The sequence below is a fragment of the Oryza glaberrima genome, chromosome 1 (assembly GCF_000147395.1).
Source record: "Oryza glaberrima chromosome 1, OglaRS2, whole genome shotgun sequence".
In the NCBI taxonomy this organism is placed as follows: Eukaryota; Viridiplantae; Streptophyta; class Magnoliopsida; order Poales; family Poaceae; genus Oryza; species Oryza glaberrima.
Genome location: NC_068326.1, coordinates 6,707,933 through 6,722,748, shown reverse-complemented (window position 1 = coordinate 6,722,748; position 14,816 = coordinate 6,707,933). Strand labels below are relative to the sequence as shown.

General features: G+C 48.2%; 1 protein-coding gene across 1 annotated transcript; it reads left to right on the top strand.

The window, feature by feature from the left end:
* The first annotated feature begins 1,584 nt into the window (after positions 1–1,584).
* On the top strand, positions 1,585–13,948 carry LOC127777577 (cyclin-A1-2). The gene is made up of 11 exons (XM_052304181.1): positions 1,585–1,982; positions 2,894–3,302; positions 3,386–3,519; positions 12,202–12,294; positions 12,388–12,521; positions 12,609–12,684; positions 12,749–12,825; positions 12,907–12,940; positions 13,026–13,175; positions 13,285–13,419; positions 13,510–13,948. The coding sequence occupies exons 1-11, from the start codon at positions 1,860–1,862 to the stop codon at positions 13,579–13,581; spliced, it is 1,437 nt and encodes a 478-aa protein (XP_052160141.1). The 5' UTR covers positions 1,585–1,859; the 3' UTR covers positions 13,582–13,948.
* The last annotated feature ends 868 nt before the right edge of the window (positions 13,949–14,816 follow it).

Below are 14,816 nucleotides of genomic sequence, written 5' to 3'. Positions count from 1 at the left end.
AATATAAAACTCTAATGGCAGGTACAATAATAGACTATAAGTTGGCTACAATCTTATGTGGTGAAGATAAGAGAGGAGATAGAATAGAAGCGGGCTACAGATTTGTAGCCAGCTGCAGCACGGACTCCTAAACGCTATGGTGGTGTTTGAATCTCCTGAAGATAAAGATAAAGATGAAGATTAAGTGTTTCACGTAAAACGAGGTGGTAATAACGTGTGACTAATTGAGTTTTAATTATTACAAACTTGAAAAGTGGATTAATCTGTTATTTTAGAACAACTTTCATATAGAAAGTTTTCGCACGAAACGGACCGTTTAGCAATTTGAAAAGTGTGCCACTTTAATCCAAAATTTAATTCACCCCTTTCATGAGTTTCGAACGGGCTTTACGTGTGTATGACAAGTGGGACCAGTAATTAATGATGTAGTGTATATCTGTAGTTAACTATTGTATAATTTACTATTATATTAGCTATAAATAATTTGGAGCTAGTAGCTGGCTATATACTATTAAAATTCCTTTAAGTAGCAAAGGCCGTGTTCGATTATTAGTGTTAGAAACTAACCCTCCAGCACGTAAAACAAAACGGTTCATTAATGCATAATTAATTAAGTATTAGTTATTTCTTAAAAAGTGAGTTAACATGATTTTTCAAATAACTTTCATACATATATTTTTTTTAAAAAAAACGCACCGTCTAACCATTTGACAAAAGCACACATGTGAAAAACGAGAGAGATAAGTAGGAAAATACGATGAGGAATATTTCTTCCGACACGGTTCTAAAGATGCTTCTTTGACAAACGATATTTATAAAAGTAAAATATTTTAAATAAAAAGAGTTACATATTGTGATAGTTTATTTAATGATAAATCTAGTAACATCAATTTCTTTTATGATTGATCTTTTTTTATTTTTTTTCTTATTAATAATTAAAGTTACAAATATCTGACTTGACACTATACTTAAAAAATACTTAGAGCCCCTTTGAATCGTAGTGTAGAAAAAACGGATGAATAGGAAAAACACAGGATTCTGACAGGAATTGAAGCGTAAAACAGAGGATTGCAAAACACAGGAAAGACACAGGAATGGTCGTTTGATTGGAGCGCAGGAAAAATGCAGGAATCAGATGAGAGAGATAGACTCAAAGGAAATTTTCCAAGAGGTTGGAGCTCTTGCTAAATTTCCTCAAAAATCCATACGCAATGTGCCATTTCATAGGAATTTCATAGGATTTGGAAAACTTCAATCCTTTGAATTAAAGGGCCAAATATGAAAATTTCCTATAGGATCTGAATCCTATGAAATTCCCACGTAAATGCTTTGATTCAAAGGGGCCCTTATATTTTAGGAATATAAGGACGGAGGGAATACAAAGTTAAAATCCGTCATCTTCTACGGCAGAAGTAGTAACACACGAAATTAATTTAGCTCTACATCCGTTCTGTTTATGAATAACGGTCGAAAACGTAATAACCCAACCACGACGACATGAAAAAAAGAAAGACAGATAAAACGGTCGAATAACTAAAACAACTTGCTACTACTATTTGAAATTTGAACAACTGTAACGGCCCAAAAACTGGAAATAATCGAAAGAGTCGTCGCCATTTTCTTTCTCTTCTCCTCCTCCGCTCCTCTGAGTCCTCTCCTCTCCGGCTCTCCCCCTCCTCTGTCGGGAAGGGAAGGATCCAAGCCCTCGCCCTCCTCCGCCTCTGATCCCCGCCGGCCGCCGCCGCCCTCGCAACCCTCGCAGCAGCAGCAGGAGGAGGAGGGTTCGGGTGGTGGTTGCCGTCCGTCGTCCGATTTCGAGCAGCCTAGCCTCCCGCCGCTCGTCGTCGTCGTCGGCGGCGATGGCGGCGAAGCGGCCCGCGGCGGGGGAGGGAGGAGGGAAGGCGGCAGCGGGCGCCGCGGCAGCCAAGAAGCGCGTCGCGCTTGTCAACGTCACCAACGTTGCCGCCGCGGCCAACAATGCGGTACGTGAAGGATCGCTTGCTGCTTCTTCTTCTTTTTTTGTGCTTTTTTTTTCTCTCTCCAAGATTTGTTCTTTGCTTTGCGCTGTTTGGGTGGAGATCTTTTGGTATGTGAGGTGGTTGGAATGGTTTGGGGGTGGGTTTTTTTTTTTTTTTTTTTTTTTTTTTTTTTTTTTTTTTTTTTGCTTCTTGGTTGCTCTTGGGGCATAAGTGAGTTGCTGTTGCTTGATTCTTGGTTCCTCTTGGGGCACAAGTGAGTTGCTGTTGCTTGATGCGGAAATGGCTGAAGCGATCTGTGTATGATTTTTTTTTGGTTTTTTTCCATCTTGTTTGTGGAGGACATACGCCTCGATCTGTTGGTTTCAAGCAAAAATAAATAGTGTTTCTTGAATTCGTCTTCTTGAGTTCTTTCTTTCAGCCAACAACAAGATTTTCATTTCTTCAATTTCTCCTTGTTTAGCCTGCAAACGATTCTCCTCTTCCAATCCCCAAGATATTCTTGCCTTTTGGTTTTTCAGTGCTCTTCACATTCAAATTTGGACCTCTGCCACATTCTTCCTTGCTGATTTTGAGGATACTCCTATTCCAATCCACAAGATTTATCTTGCTGATTTTCTGGTTTCTTTTCATGGTTAATTAATTGATTGATTTCTTGGGGAGCATTCAGGTCAACAGGCTAAATTCACTTGAGGGTTTATTGGCACCTTCAAAAGTTCAAAATAAAAGCTTTCTTGGTATTCGTGAAGTGTCTTGTATGTTTGCTTGCTTTGGAATCTTCTATTGGTAATATGATACTTGCGTGCTGCTAATGTTTCTAAATTTTTATTCTTTTTCATGCTTGTGGTCTGGAATCCCAAATGAACAGATTGAAATTTAAGTTCTAAATTGATTTATTTTCTTCAATCCTCCTGCAGAAATTTAATTCAGCTACCTGGGCTGCACCTGTGAAGAAGGGATCTTTGGCCAGTGGCCGCAATGTGTGCACGAATCGGGTCTCAGCGGTGAAATCGGCTTCCGCCAAGCCAGCTCCGGCCATATCCCGCCATGAGAGCGCCCCACAGAAGGAGTCAGTTATTCCTCCTAAAGTGCTTAGCATTGTTCCGACTGCTGCACCCGCACCTGTCACTGTACCCTGCAGCAGCTTCGTCTCCCCTATGCATTCAGGAGATTCAGTTTCGGTTGACGAGACGATGTCGATGTGTGACTCAATGAAAAGCCCAGACTTTGAGTATATTGATAATGGGGATTCCTCCTCAGTTCTAGGTTCCTTGCAGCGAAGAGCAAACGAGAACCTGCGTATCTCAGAGGATAGAGATGTTGAAGGTGTGTTTTGGTTGCTGAAATGCGCAGTTATGGTGCATTCTGTTAGAATGGTTGATTGATCTTATCCCTTGTTTCTTTCGCAGAAACTAAGTGGAATAAGGATGCTCCTTCCCCAATGGAAATCGACCAAATTTGTGATGTTGACAATAACTACGAGGATCCGCAGTTGTGTGCTACTCTTGCTTCTGATATCTACATGCACTTGCGCGAGGCCGAGGTAATACATTCTTGTCTACACCTTATTTCTCTGAAAACATTTCCCTTGAGCACTGTAAAGAATTGTTTTTCATTGTAGTATGTTTTCAGACTTGAGACTTGATTGCATCCATATGAAACACAAGTAAAAAAAGTTTACTTTGATGAGACCATAAATTAAGAAGAGAATAAGTGCACATTCCTGTTCCAGTGGTTATAACGGATATAAGGCATTATTTCAATGTAATTTATGAGGATATTTTTCACATTTCACCACAATCCGTTCTTTTCTGCATTTCACTATGTTGGTGCACCTTATCATCAAATACCAGACATGCTTTGCGACCTTCAATTTTCCGTAGTGTTGATCTGCATATTATGTAAACACCTTACATAAAACATTCTTGAATACTTTTTTTTCCCCTGAATAGTGGGTTCCATTTAATGACCTTCATATTGAAATTCCTTATAGAACCAGTAGAAGCACATCATATGTTATGAGCACCGGTGAGCGAACAAATTAGGTATGAGTGGGACACAGGAGGTCGAGGATTCGGTAGCCTCTTCGACGCCCTACCCGTGGTGGCCATTCAGGAGAAACGGGGATGAGATAGAAAAGTGGAGATGAGAAGTATAGATTGAATCTTGCTTGCCTTTAACCATAAATTCATGGTTCTAAATAGCCTTACATCCAAACTAACTTTGTTAATAAAAAGGGATAACACTCGAACTAATCGCTAGCAATTTGCGTGGTACTGTTCCTCATCCGGCATGACATCAGTCGGTCGCTTCCTCACTTTCTTTGCCGTGTCGCTTCCTCGAATACGTGATGCCGACCATGACATGTCTCCCCTCCTTCGCAAACAGCTCGTCCTCAAGCTGGAACGTAGGATAGGTGCGACAAAACTCATCTTCGTCTTCCCACGTTGCATCGACAGCCGGTTTGCCGGCCCATTGGATGAGCACATGGCATACTCCGGCGTGTCAATTGACCATGAACAGCCGTAGCTGGAAGCAGGAGCACTCTTTCATTCGAGAGCGCTGACAATGCAAGCAACTGGTCTAGCGGTGTGCCCTTGAACACCTTGAGGAGTCCAACGTGGAATACATCATGTATCTTGGCACCGGCCGGCAACTTGAGGCGACACGCCACATCGCCCACGCGAGTGACGACTTGGTAGGGACCGTAGTAGCATGGTGCCAACTTGTCGCGACAAAAGCATAGTAGGAAAAACCGGACCGGTGGGTGACCCGGTCGACCTTTGGGTTCGCCGGTCCAACCGTGAACCGGACGGTCGAACCGCGGTTTAATACATATATGTGTAACATATGTAATTGCTAAATCACAACTGCTTGGATGGCTCGGTGGTCTACGCCGCTTGCTTCTATCCTAAACACCAGAGGTCGAACCCCCACAGGTGCATATTTCCTCTGATTTTTGCCAACCAAAACGCTCTTGGCAGGCTAAATGGGCCTTGAGAGTCTGCCCGGTGATGGTTTAATGGCCTGTGCATAGAAAAACCGTCCGGTTCAGCCGGTTCAAAGCGGGTCACATGCATGTCCTGACTTTTTTTTAACCGAACCAGAAAGACCTCTGGTAACGGTTTTTCCTGGTTGAACCACCGGCCCGGTCCGGTTTTTTCCACTATGGACGGAAGCCGGGAAGGGATGCTGCTTGGCGATGGAGTAGACGCACCTAGACCCAGTCACAGACCTAGAAGGTGACGTCACAATGCTTCTCTTCGTAGTAGAGCTTCCAATAATCCTGTGCTTGGAGGAGGTGTTCCCGGATTTCCTCAAGGAATTCGTCCCGCTCGACGAGGGCTTGATTGACAGCGCGCACACGTGCTGTGCCGTGATCATACACACGGACTTGGAATGGCGTCGTGCGCAGCGAGCTCTGGAACACCGTGTTGAAGCAGTATTCTGCCCACGGAAGCCATCACAGCCAGTGACGAGGATGGTCTCCGGTCAGGCACCTGAGGTACATGCTAATGACTCGGTTGGCTGCCTTGGACTGGCCGTCGCACTGTGGATGAAAAGCTGAACTCAGGTTGAGCTTGATGTCGGCCAGGTGTAATAGTTCGGTTCAGAACGTGCTGGTGAACAGGGTCCTGATCGGCGATCGCTGACAATGGAGCTTGGGATGCGTGGAGCAAAGTTATTAGGACCGGACTGGACCGATGGTCCGACCGGGAAAAACCGGAACTAGGGCCTCGGCCGGTCTGGTCCCCTTAAAAGATCGGATGTGTAATTGAACCGGAGAAAACCGTTTGAACCGGTCAGTTTTTATGTAAACCGGGCTTTAAACCGGAGTGGTCAGATCGGGCTGTCTTTTGGTGATGGGCTGAGGCGTTTTGCCGGGCTTTTGTTGATGGGCTGAGGTGAGGCCCGCTAAGCAAACTCAGCCAAAAATCGGTGGAAAAGGACGTGGGTGTGGGGATTTGACCTTGGGTCATGTGGTTGAGCGCTGCACGCGCTAGCCACCACACCATCTGTTCACTTTTGTTGGTCTAAGACATTTGCATCCTATAATACATCGAATCGTGGTTGGACCGGCCTAACCAATGGTTGAACCGCTAGACCAGTGAACCGAGAGCTTGACCGGTTCATTCTCCGGTCCGGTTTTAATAACTATGGCGTGGAGGCAGACCACCTTGTTGAAGAACACACACGCCGCTGTCGTCACCGTGTAGGGGTGGCCGAGCAGAATGAAGTGGGCGTACTTGGAGAGGCGGTCAACCACAGTGAAGATGGTTGTCTTGCTGTGCACGCGGGGAAGTCCTTTGATGAAGTCCATGGCAATGTCCTCCCAGACTTGCGTGGGCACCGGCAGCGACTGAAGCAGGCCCGCCGGATGAAGGTGTTCGGTCTTGTTGCGTTGGCAGGTTGAACATGTGCGCACGAATTCTTGGATGACTTGCTTGGCATGGGGCGTGAAGAAGTCCGTGCACAGCCTGTGAAGTGTGCGCTTGACGCCTTCGTGGCCGGTGTGGGTGTGGTCGAGCAGCGCGGGCAGTGTCGGGGAAGACGTCGGCACGGACACGGTCATTGCGAAGGATAAGGCCGTCGCGGAAAGCCCATGGCTAGCCCAACCAACCCAGCGTGCCACTGGCAATGTCGGCGGCGATCTTGGCTAGGTCCTCGTTCGTGGTCACCTCACGCCTAGGGATGGCAACGAGGCGGGGCCGAGTTGGGCTGAAACGGCCCCGCCCCTAACCCTTGACTTCATCCCCCGCCCCCAGCCCCGACTGGAGATGTGGGCCAAATCAGGCCCTGTACCCGACCCCTCTAGGGCCCCGCAACCCGACTGGGGCCTCGCATTAGGTAGTCGAAAGGCCGGAGGGGAGAGGGAGAGGGCGACCGGGACGACGAGACCAGAGGAGTGCGTGGTGCCGATTTGTGGGACTTGGGAGGCTGGAAGAGAGAGGAGGGGAGGGGAGAGGGAGCGGACGGCGAGGGGTGCATGGTGCCGGTGCGCAGTGCGCCGCCCCTGGTGCCCTGTGCTCCACTGCCTCCGCCTATGTGATGTGGGTGCGCGTACGGGAGAGGAGAGGTCACCCGCGGGTGAAATATGTCCCCCGTTCCCTCCCCTCCCAAATTGCCATCCCTACTCGCGCCGGAGGTTGTCGAATGCCATGAACGTCAGCTCGGAGATTGCCAAGGCGATGAGCTCGGCGTCCTTCGTGCGGTGGGACAGGGTGTCCGCCACGACGTTCGTGCGACCCGGTCGATATTCTATAGTAAAGTCAAAACCAATGAGCTTACTTACCACCACCGATGTTGCGAGATTGTGGAAAGGCGTTGATCCAAGAGAAACTTCAGGCTGTAGTGGTCGGGGCAGACGAGGAACGCCCGTCCCCAGAGGTATGCGCGCCAATGGCGGATGGCTTGGACAAGGCTGATCAACTCCTGCTCGTAGGATGAAGCGACTGAAGCAGGCCCGCCGGATGAAGCGACTGAAGCAGGCCCGCCGGATGAAGGTGTTCGGTCTTGTTGCATTGGCAGGTTGAACATGTGCGCACGAATTCTTGGACGACTTGCTTGGCATGGGGCGTGAAGAAGTCCGTGCACAGCCTGTGAAGTGTGCGCTCGACGCCTTCGTGGCCGGTGTGGGCGTGGTCGAGCAGCGCGGGCAGTGTCGGGGAAGACGTCGGCACGGACACGGTCATTGCGAAGGATAAGGCCGTCGCGGAAAGCCCATGGCTAGCCCAACCAACCCAGCGTGCCACTAGCAATGTCGGCGGCGATCTTGGCTAGGTCCTCGTTCGTGGTCACCTCACGCCTAGGGATGGCAACGGGGCGGGGCCGAGTTGGGCTGAAACGGCCCCGCCCCCGACCCCTGACTTCATCCCCAGCCCCCGGCCCCGACTGGAGATGTGGGCCAAATCAGGCCCCGTACCCGACCCCTCTAGGGCCCCGCAACCCGACTGAGGCCCCGCATTAGGTAGTCGAGAGGCCGGAGGGGAGAGGGAGAGGGCGACCGGGACGACGAGACCAGAGGAGTGCGTGGTGCCGATTTGTGGGACTTGGGAGGCTGGAAGAGAGAGGAGGGGAGGGGAGAGGGAGCGGACGGCGAGGGGTGCATGGTGCCGGTGCGCAGTGCGCCGCCCCTGGTGCCCTGTGCTCCACTGCCTCCGCCTATGTGATGTGGGTGCACGTACGGGAGAGGAGAGGTCACCCGCGGGTGGAATATGTCCCCCGTTCCCTCCCCTCCCAAATTGTCATCCCTACTCGCGTCGGAGGTTGTCGAATGCCATGAACGTCAACTCGGAGATTGCCAAGGCGATGAGCTCGGCGTCCTTCGTGCGGTGGGACAGGGCGTCCGCCACGACGTTCGTGCGACCCGGTCGATATTCTATAGTAAAGTCAAAACCAATGAGCTTACTTACCACCACCGATGTTGCGAGATTGTGGAAAGGCGTTGATCCAAGAGAAACTTCAGGCTGTAGTGGTCGGGGCAGACGAGGAACGCCCGTCCCTAGAGGTATGCGCGCCAATGGCGGATGGCTTGGACAAGGCTGATCAACTCCTGCTCGTAGGCGGCGAGCCCGGCATGGCTTGGTGCTACTGCCCGGCTGAAGTAGGCTAGTGGGCCCGTCCCTTGGTGTAGAACAACGCTAATGTTGGACCCCGACGCATCGCACTTGACGACAAACGACGTGATGAAGTCGGGTAGTTGCAGCACGGGACCCGTCCACAGGGCATGCTTGAGCTCGGTGAAGGCTTGCGCTGCGTCTGGCGTCCAATGGAATTAGGGGTGAAAACGGTAACGGTAATTACCGGCCGACCGGCGTTCGTTTTCGACTTTCTACCGGCCGAGCCATATGGAAATGGTAATCGACCGAAACAAAAATGGAAATGGCAAAAAATATGGAAATGAAAACGGAAATGGTTTTGCTGTTATACCGATCGTTTCCGTATTTATCGTATTCTCGTGGAAATTACCGTTTCTTATAATGTGGTAATTACCGTATTCTAAATATATCGATATTTATAGGGCATGTCTATACTTATGTATACATATAACATACTTATGTAAAGTTAAATATATATTTTTATAGTTTAATATTTCCGTATTTGTTACCGGCTTCCGATCTGTACCGATATGTTTCTGTCCGTATTGTTCCGTTTCCGGTTTTTCGATATTTCCGATATCGTATCCGAGAAAAATATGGTTACATAAATGGTTGAGGCTATTTTCCGATCGTTTCCGACCGTTTTCATCCCTAAGTGGAATGCTTCGCGCTTAAGGATAGCCGTCAATGGTGCTGCGATCGCACCGTAGTTGCGAATGAACTTACGGTAGTATCCAGCCAGGCTGAGGAAGCTGCGGACGGCTCCCACGGAGAGGGTTGCGACCAGTATGCCATTGCGCACACCTTCTGCACATCCATGGCCACCCTGTTTGCGAACACCACATGGCCGAGGTAGTTGATCTGCTGTTCGCCGAAGTGGCACTTGGAACGCTTCAGGATGAGATGATTGGCGCGAACGACGCTGAGCACTGCCCGGATGTGCTGAAGGTGTTGGCCCATGTCCCGCTGTAGATCAGTATGTCGTTGAAGAACACCAGGACGAACCGGCGTAAGAATGGTTCGAGTACCATGTTCATCAGCGCCTGGAACGTCGCTGGCGCGTTCGTCAAGCCGAATGGCATGAACAAGAACTTGAAATGGCCTTGGTGTGTGCGGAACGCCGTCTTGTGGACATCGTCGGGGTGCATGCGAACCAGATGGTACCCGAAACGGAGATCCAGCTTGGAGAAGAAGTGGGCGTCGTAAAGTTCATCAAGCAATTCGTCGAGAACCAAAATGGGAAACATGTCCTTGGCAGTCACCGTGTTGAGGGCTCAGTAGTCCATGTAGAAGCGCCATGGCTTGTGGACCAACAGAACCGACGACGAGAATGGTGACGTGTTGGGGCAGATGGAGAGCATGTCAGCGCATTATTTCTCCAATTCCTCGTTTTGAAGCTGTGGGTAGCGATACGGTCGAACCACTACCGGGGGCTTGCCGGGCTTGAGGTGGATGTGATGATTGATGGATCGGGTCGGTGGGAGGCCGGTTGGAGCGCGAAGAGGTCGTCAAATTCCGCCAGCAAGGACGAAAGGAGATCGTCGGCGTGCAGTGCAGCGCAGGTGGATGTGAATCGGTTGTCGAGGCTCACGTTGACGAAGTCCCACAGGATTGGTCCCAGCATTCGTAGCCACTGAGTGCCCAAGATGATGTCGACGCAGCTGAGGTCGAGGGCGAAGCAGTCGACGTCGAACACCTCGGTGGCCACCTACAGGCGAAGCCCGTGCATGACACCCACGCCGCGGATGCGATCGTTGTCAGCCACCACCACGCGGAGACCTTGGCGTACCGGTTGGAGAGGTAGGCCGATGCGCTGGGCCAGCTTGGTGGTGATGAAATTGTGTGTTGAAGCCGGAGTCAACAAGGGCCATCACCTGCTCGGCCGCGATATGCGCCACGAGGCGCATCGTGCTAGTGCCATTAACACCGAAAATCGCGTTGAGCGAGATGTGTGGTTCATCGGTGTCGTCTGTGTCGTCCCATTCGCCGAAATTAGCCGTGGTGTCGTCGTACTCAAGTTAGATCAGGCGAGTGCACTTGTGACCTAATGAACTTCTTGTCACATTTATAACATAGGCCTTGTTTACAGTGCTCTGCTAACTCTGCTGGCGAGAGACAACGAAATTGGTGTCCTGGCGTGTCAGCCGCCGTGGTTGGTGATGAGGTTGCGCCAGTCATCGGAGTTGACGCCGGGGCAGGAGCGCGCGACGCGTTTTGCTGGCCCTTCCGTTTGTAGGCACGAGCCAAGGCCATGGCCTCCTGGAAATCCTCGGGCTGTTGGAGCTCGACATCGATGCAGATGTTGTCGGTGAGCCCCGCTGTGAAGAGCTGAACTTGTTGGCGGTCGGTGAGGAGGTCGGACGTGCAGCTACCCAACACCAAAAGGCGCTGCTGGTACGTCGGCACCGTGCCAACCTGAGTGAGATGCTTGAGTTCACCCAGGGAATTGTTGCGGATCGGCGGTCCATACTGACCGTAACAGAGCTGCTTGAACGTATCCCAATCCGGAGGACCCATGTGCTGCTCATAATGGAAGTACCATTCCTGTGCAGCTCCAGTGAGATGGTATGTGGCCATCCAGACACGATCCGTGTCCGGCGTATGTTGCCCCCAAAAGAACTGCTCACAATGATTAATCCAATTGAGCGGATCATCGGTGCGATCAAACTTGGGAAACTCCAATTTGTGAAAAGGAGGAACGGCGCCACCGGAATTGGTGTCGTGCACTGAGCCAGTTCCAGTCGACGGCGGAGGTGGTGGTGGTGGCGGCAGGCAAGATGCCGCTGCCGCCCAGGCGAGGCGCGGACAAGGTGGTGGAGGACTGCTCGAGGGCCGTGATGCGCGAAGTGGCCACGCGACGGAACGACTGAGGTCGGCGAGGTCGCTTTTGGAAGCCAATAGTGAAATGCTGCTCAACACATCCGCCATGGACTCCTAGAGCTTGGCCAGTGCATCAGCACCAAGGGATGGCTGCTTGGAGGAAGAAGTTTCCTCAAGAACCATGGTCTATGATACCAAGTTGTTACGAGCACCAGCGAGCGAACAAAGTGGGTATGAATGGGACACAGGAGGTCAAGGCTTCGGTAGCCTCTTCGACGCCCTGCCCGTGGTGGCAATTTAGGAGAAACAGGGGATGAGATAGAGAAGTGGAGATGAGAAGTATAGATTGAATCTTGCTTGCCTTTAACTATAGATTCGTGGCTCTAAATGGCCTTACATCCAAACTGACTTTTTAACAAACTCGAACTAATTGCTAGCAATTTGCGTGGTACTGTTCCTCATCCGGCACGACATCAGCTGGTCGCTTCCTCGCTTGCTTTGCCTCGTCCTTTGCCGCATCGCTTCCTCAAATAGGTGATCCTGACCTTGACAGTATAATATGGAGAAATTGTAATGGAGTTATCCACTTAAAGCATTGACTGAACCGACGAATTGATACATGACTTCAATTGTCACAATTAATGCTCTTGAAGTATTTTCAGTTACTCATTATTTTTTCTGTGACATGGACTGCACTACTGCAGTCAGTTTGACCAAATGATAATTAATCTGGCCTGAGCACAGTGGTTTCAAATCTAGGTTGAATTTCATATTTACATTGTGATTTTCTATTTGACTTGAAGCAGACCAGGAAACGTCCATCAACTGATTTTATGGAAACAATCCAAAAGGATGTAAACCCAAGCATGAGAGCGATCCTGATAGACTGGCTTGTGGAAGTAAGCTTTTATACCAAACATTTTTTTAGTTGATTGGAGCCTAAAGACCACACTCGTTACTTACCACTGTATTTGTGCTTTTCCTTTGTGCAGGTCGCTGAAGAATATCGTCTTGTTCCTGATACATTATACCTGACAGTTAACTACATTGACCGTTATCTTTCTGGCAATGAGATCAATCGTCAAAGACTGCAATTACTTGGAGTTGCTTGTATGCTTATTGCTGCGTAAGATCTGACTAGCAATTTTTTTAAATGTGTTTCTCAGTTTGCATCTGAGTTTTGTGTACTGATTTTGGCTTGTTCCTACATCAGAAAATACGAGGAGATATGTGCACCTCAAGTAGAAGAATTCTGCTATATAACTGACAACACATACTTCAGAGATGAGGTTTGTTTTGCATATCTGTTAACATTGCTGTGTTTATGTCCATGACTAACACATAGATTATCAGGTTTTGGAAATGGAAGCTTCTGTCCTGAATTACCTGAAGTTTGAAGTGACTGCACCTACAGCAAAATGCTTTTTGAGGTTCTATTCTCTTTCATCTCATCGATGTCTATAGTGCTGGAATGAATCGAACTCTAATAACTCTCTTATTGCCTACAACAGGAGATTTGTCCGTGTTGCACAAGTATCGGATGAGGTGCTGCTCTCTTAATCATCTCCTGCTTGCTGCAATTCCATAATAGTTATATGGTGCATTGCATTAACAGCTTTTCATCGTGCAGGATCCAGCATTGCATCTTGAGTTCCTAGCCAATTATGTTGCTGAGCTATCACTGCTGGAGTACAATCTACTTTCTTACCCTCCTTCACTAGTAGCGGCATCGGCTATTTTCTTGGCCAAATTCATACTGCAGCCAACAAAGCACCCTTGGGTAAGTGGTGGCATCATCGTATTGAACTTTCCATACATCTTTTATATCAGCATTCAAATAAAAAAATTACAAGAGCTAACATATGCTTCTCATTGTAAATTTGAAGCAGAATTCCACCCTTGCTCACTACACACAATACAAGTCGTCAGAGTTAAGCGACTGTGTAAAGGCATTGCACCGCCTTTTTAGCGTTGGTCCCGGGAGTAACCTTCCTGCAATCAGGGAGAAGTATACCCAACATAAGGTATAAACGGCATATCCTCCCCATTTCTTCAGTTATCTGTACTGTTGCTAATGCTGATCTCCTATACCTTTGTTACCTTTGTTTCTGCAGTACAAATTTGTGGCGAAGAAGCACTGCCCGCCCTCAGTTCCATCCGAATTCTTTCGCAATGCGACGTGCTGAATTAGAAAAAAAAACAGGATTAGTTACAGTTGCTGACTGAATTCTTCCTCCAGAGGCATGCTGATTGCCCCCCTGTTCTTTCAGGTGGTTTGGCCGAGTGTAGATTCTAAGATCGATGCTGCAGCTGTGTGTGGTAACTTTTATGGTACTGATGTTCTTTCTTCTTTCTCCTGCTGTTCTTTTACCTGTACCTAGTAGATCTATGGTTTTCAGTACATTGTACATCTTGTTTGTAATGGCATGATTCTTGGAAATATTAGCTGCCAATCTGACCTGGGCGTCTCCCAGGTTGATGTATGAGGGAGTCTCTGTTCGTGTTGCTCTTGTGAAATTCCCAATAAGAGCACCACATTTTTTAACAGTGCTCATTCTGAATAAGTTATTGATCATGTCCTTGCTATCAAGTGCTAGCGTTCTTGATGTTTTTAGTCAAAAGGAATATTTGGACGAATTGCTTCTCATCTTCTACACATATCGGCTTTACTTTTTCTTTTTTCAACTTGTTCTGTTCTTCTGTTGACAGATACTGCATGCAGCTGATGTGATCGACTTGAACATGGTGATTCAGCGAGAAGCTTAGTAGATCATTGTATCTGGACATATCTTTGCCAAGAAAAAAAATATGTTTTTATAGGCAAATGCATTTAAGAATGTGAAAATATTCTGTCAATGTCCCTGTCAATGCAACCTTCTTGAAGAAGTCATGCTCAAGCTATTTCCATACTGGAAGCTAAGCACAGCTGTTTAGACGTGCATACCTACGTGTAGCACAATCATATTGTACTTAGAACTAATTAATCATAGGGAAAAAATGTAATCTACAGAGATCGTGCCAGCTGTGCCTTTAGCAAATCACGGTTAGCAACGACAGGTATATATCGCCTCTCTTCCAGTTGTTATTATGGCAGCTAACTAATTGGCCTGGAGGGTTCGAGAAGATTGCGTTGCATGTTCACCACAGCAATGTTTTGAACTTGCATGATTGATTTGAATTAATTTGAGCCTTGATGGGTTCATAAGCATGATTGGTTCATGTATTTATTAGTTCCTGTATTTTTCATGATCTGTGGTTAAGGGTCATTGTGTATATATGCGTGTACTTCACTGCTTACCTAAGAGAATATTTGCATGTATTTTGTATATTCGTTGGAAAACAATAGCTAGCCTACTAAACTTTTGTGTTTTAGCAGAAGTAGTTGGACATAGATGCTCAGGGGGTGTCACTGTTTATAAGA

Excerpts from the sequence above, each read along its gene's own strand:
- LOC127777577 (XM_052304181.1), top strand. The coding sequence starts at position 1,860 with ATGGCGGCGAAGCGGCCCGCGGCGGGGGAGGGAGGAGGGAAGGCGGCA. Across the intron at positions 1,983-2,893 it reads CCGCCGCGGCCAACAATGCG|AAATTTAATTCAGCTACCTG; the intron begins GTACGTGAAGGA and ends ATCCTCCTGCAG. Across the intron at positions 3,520-12,201 it reads TGCACTTGCGCGAGGCCGAG|ACCAGGAAACGTCCATCAAC; the intron begins GTAATACATTCT and ends GACTTGAAGCAG.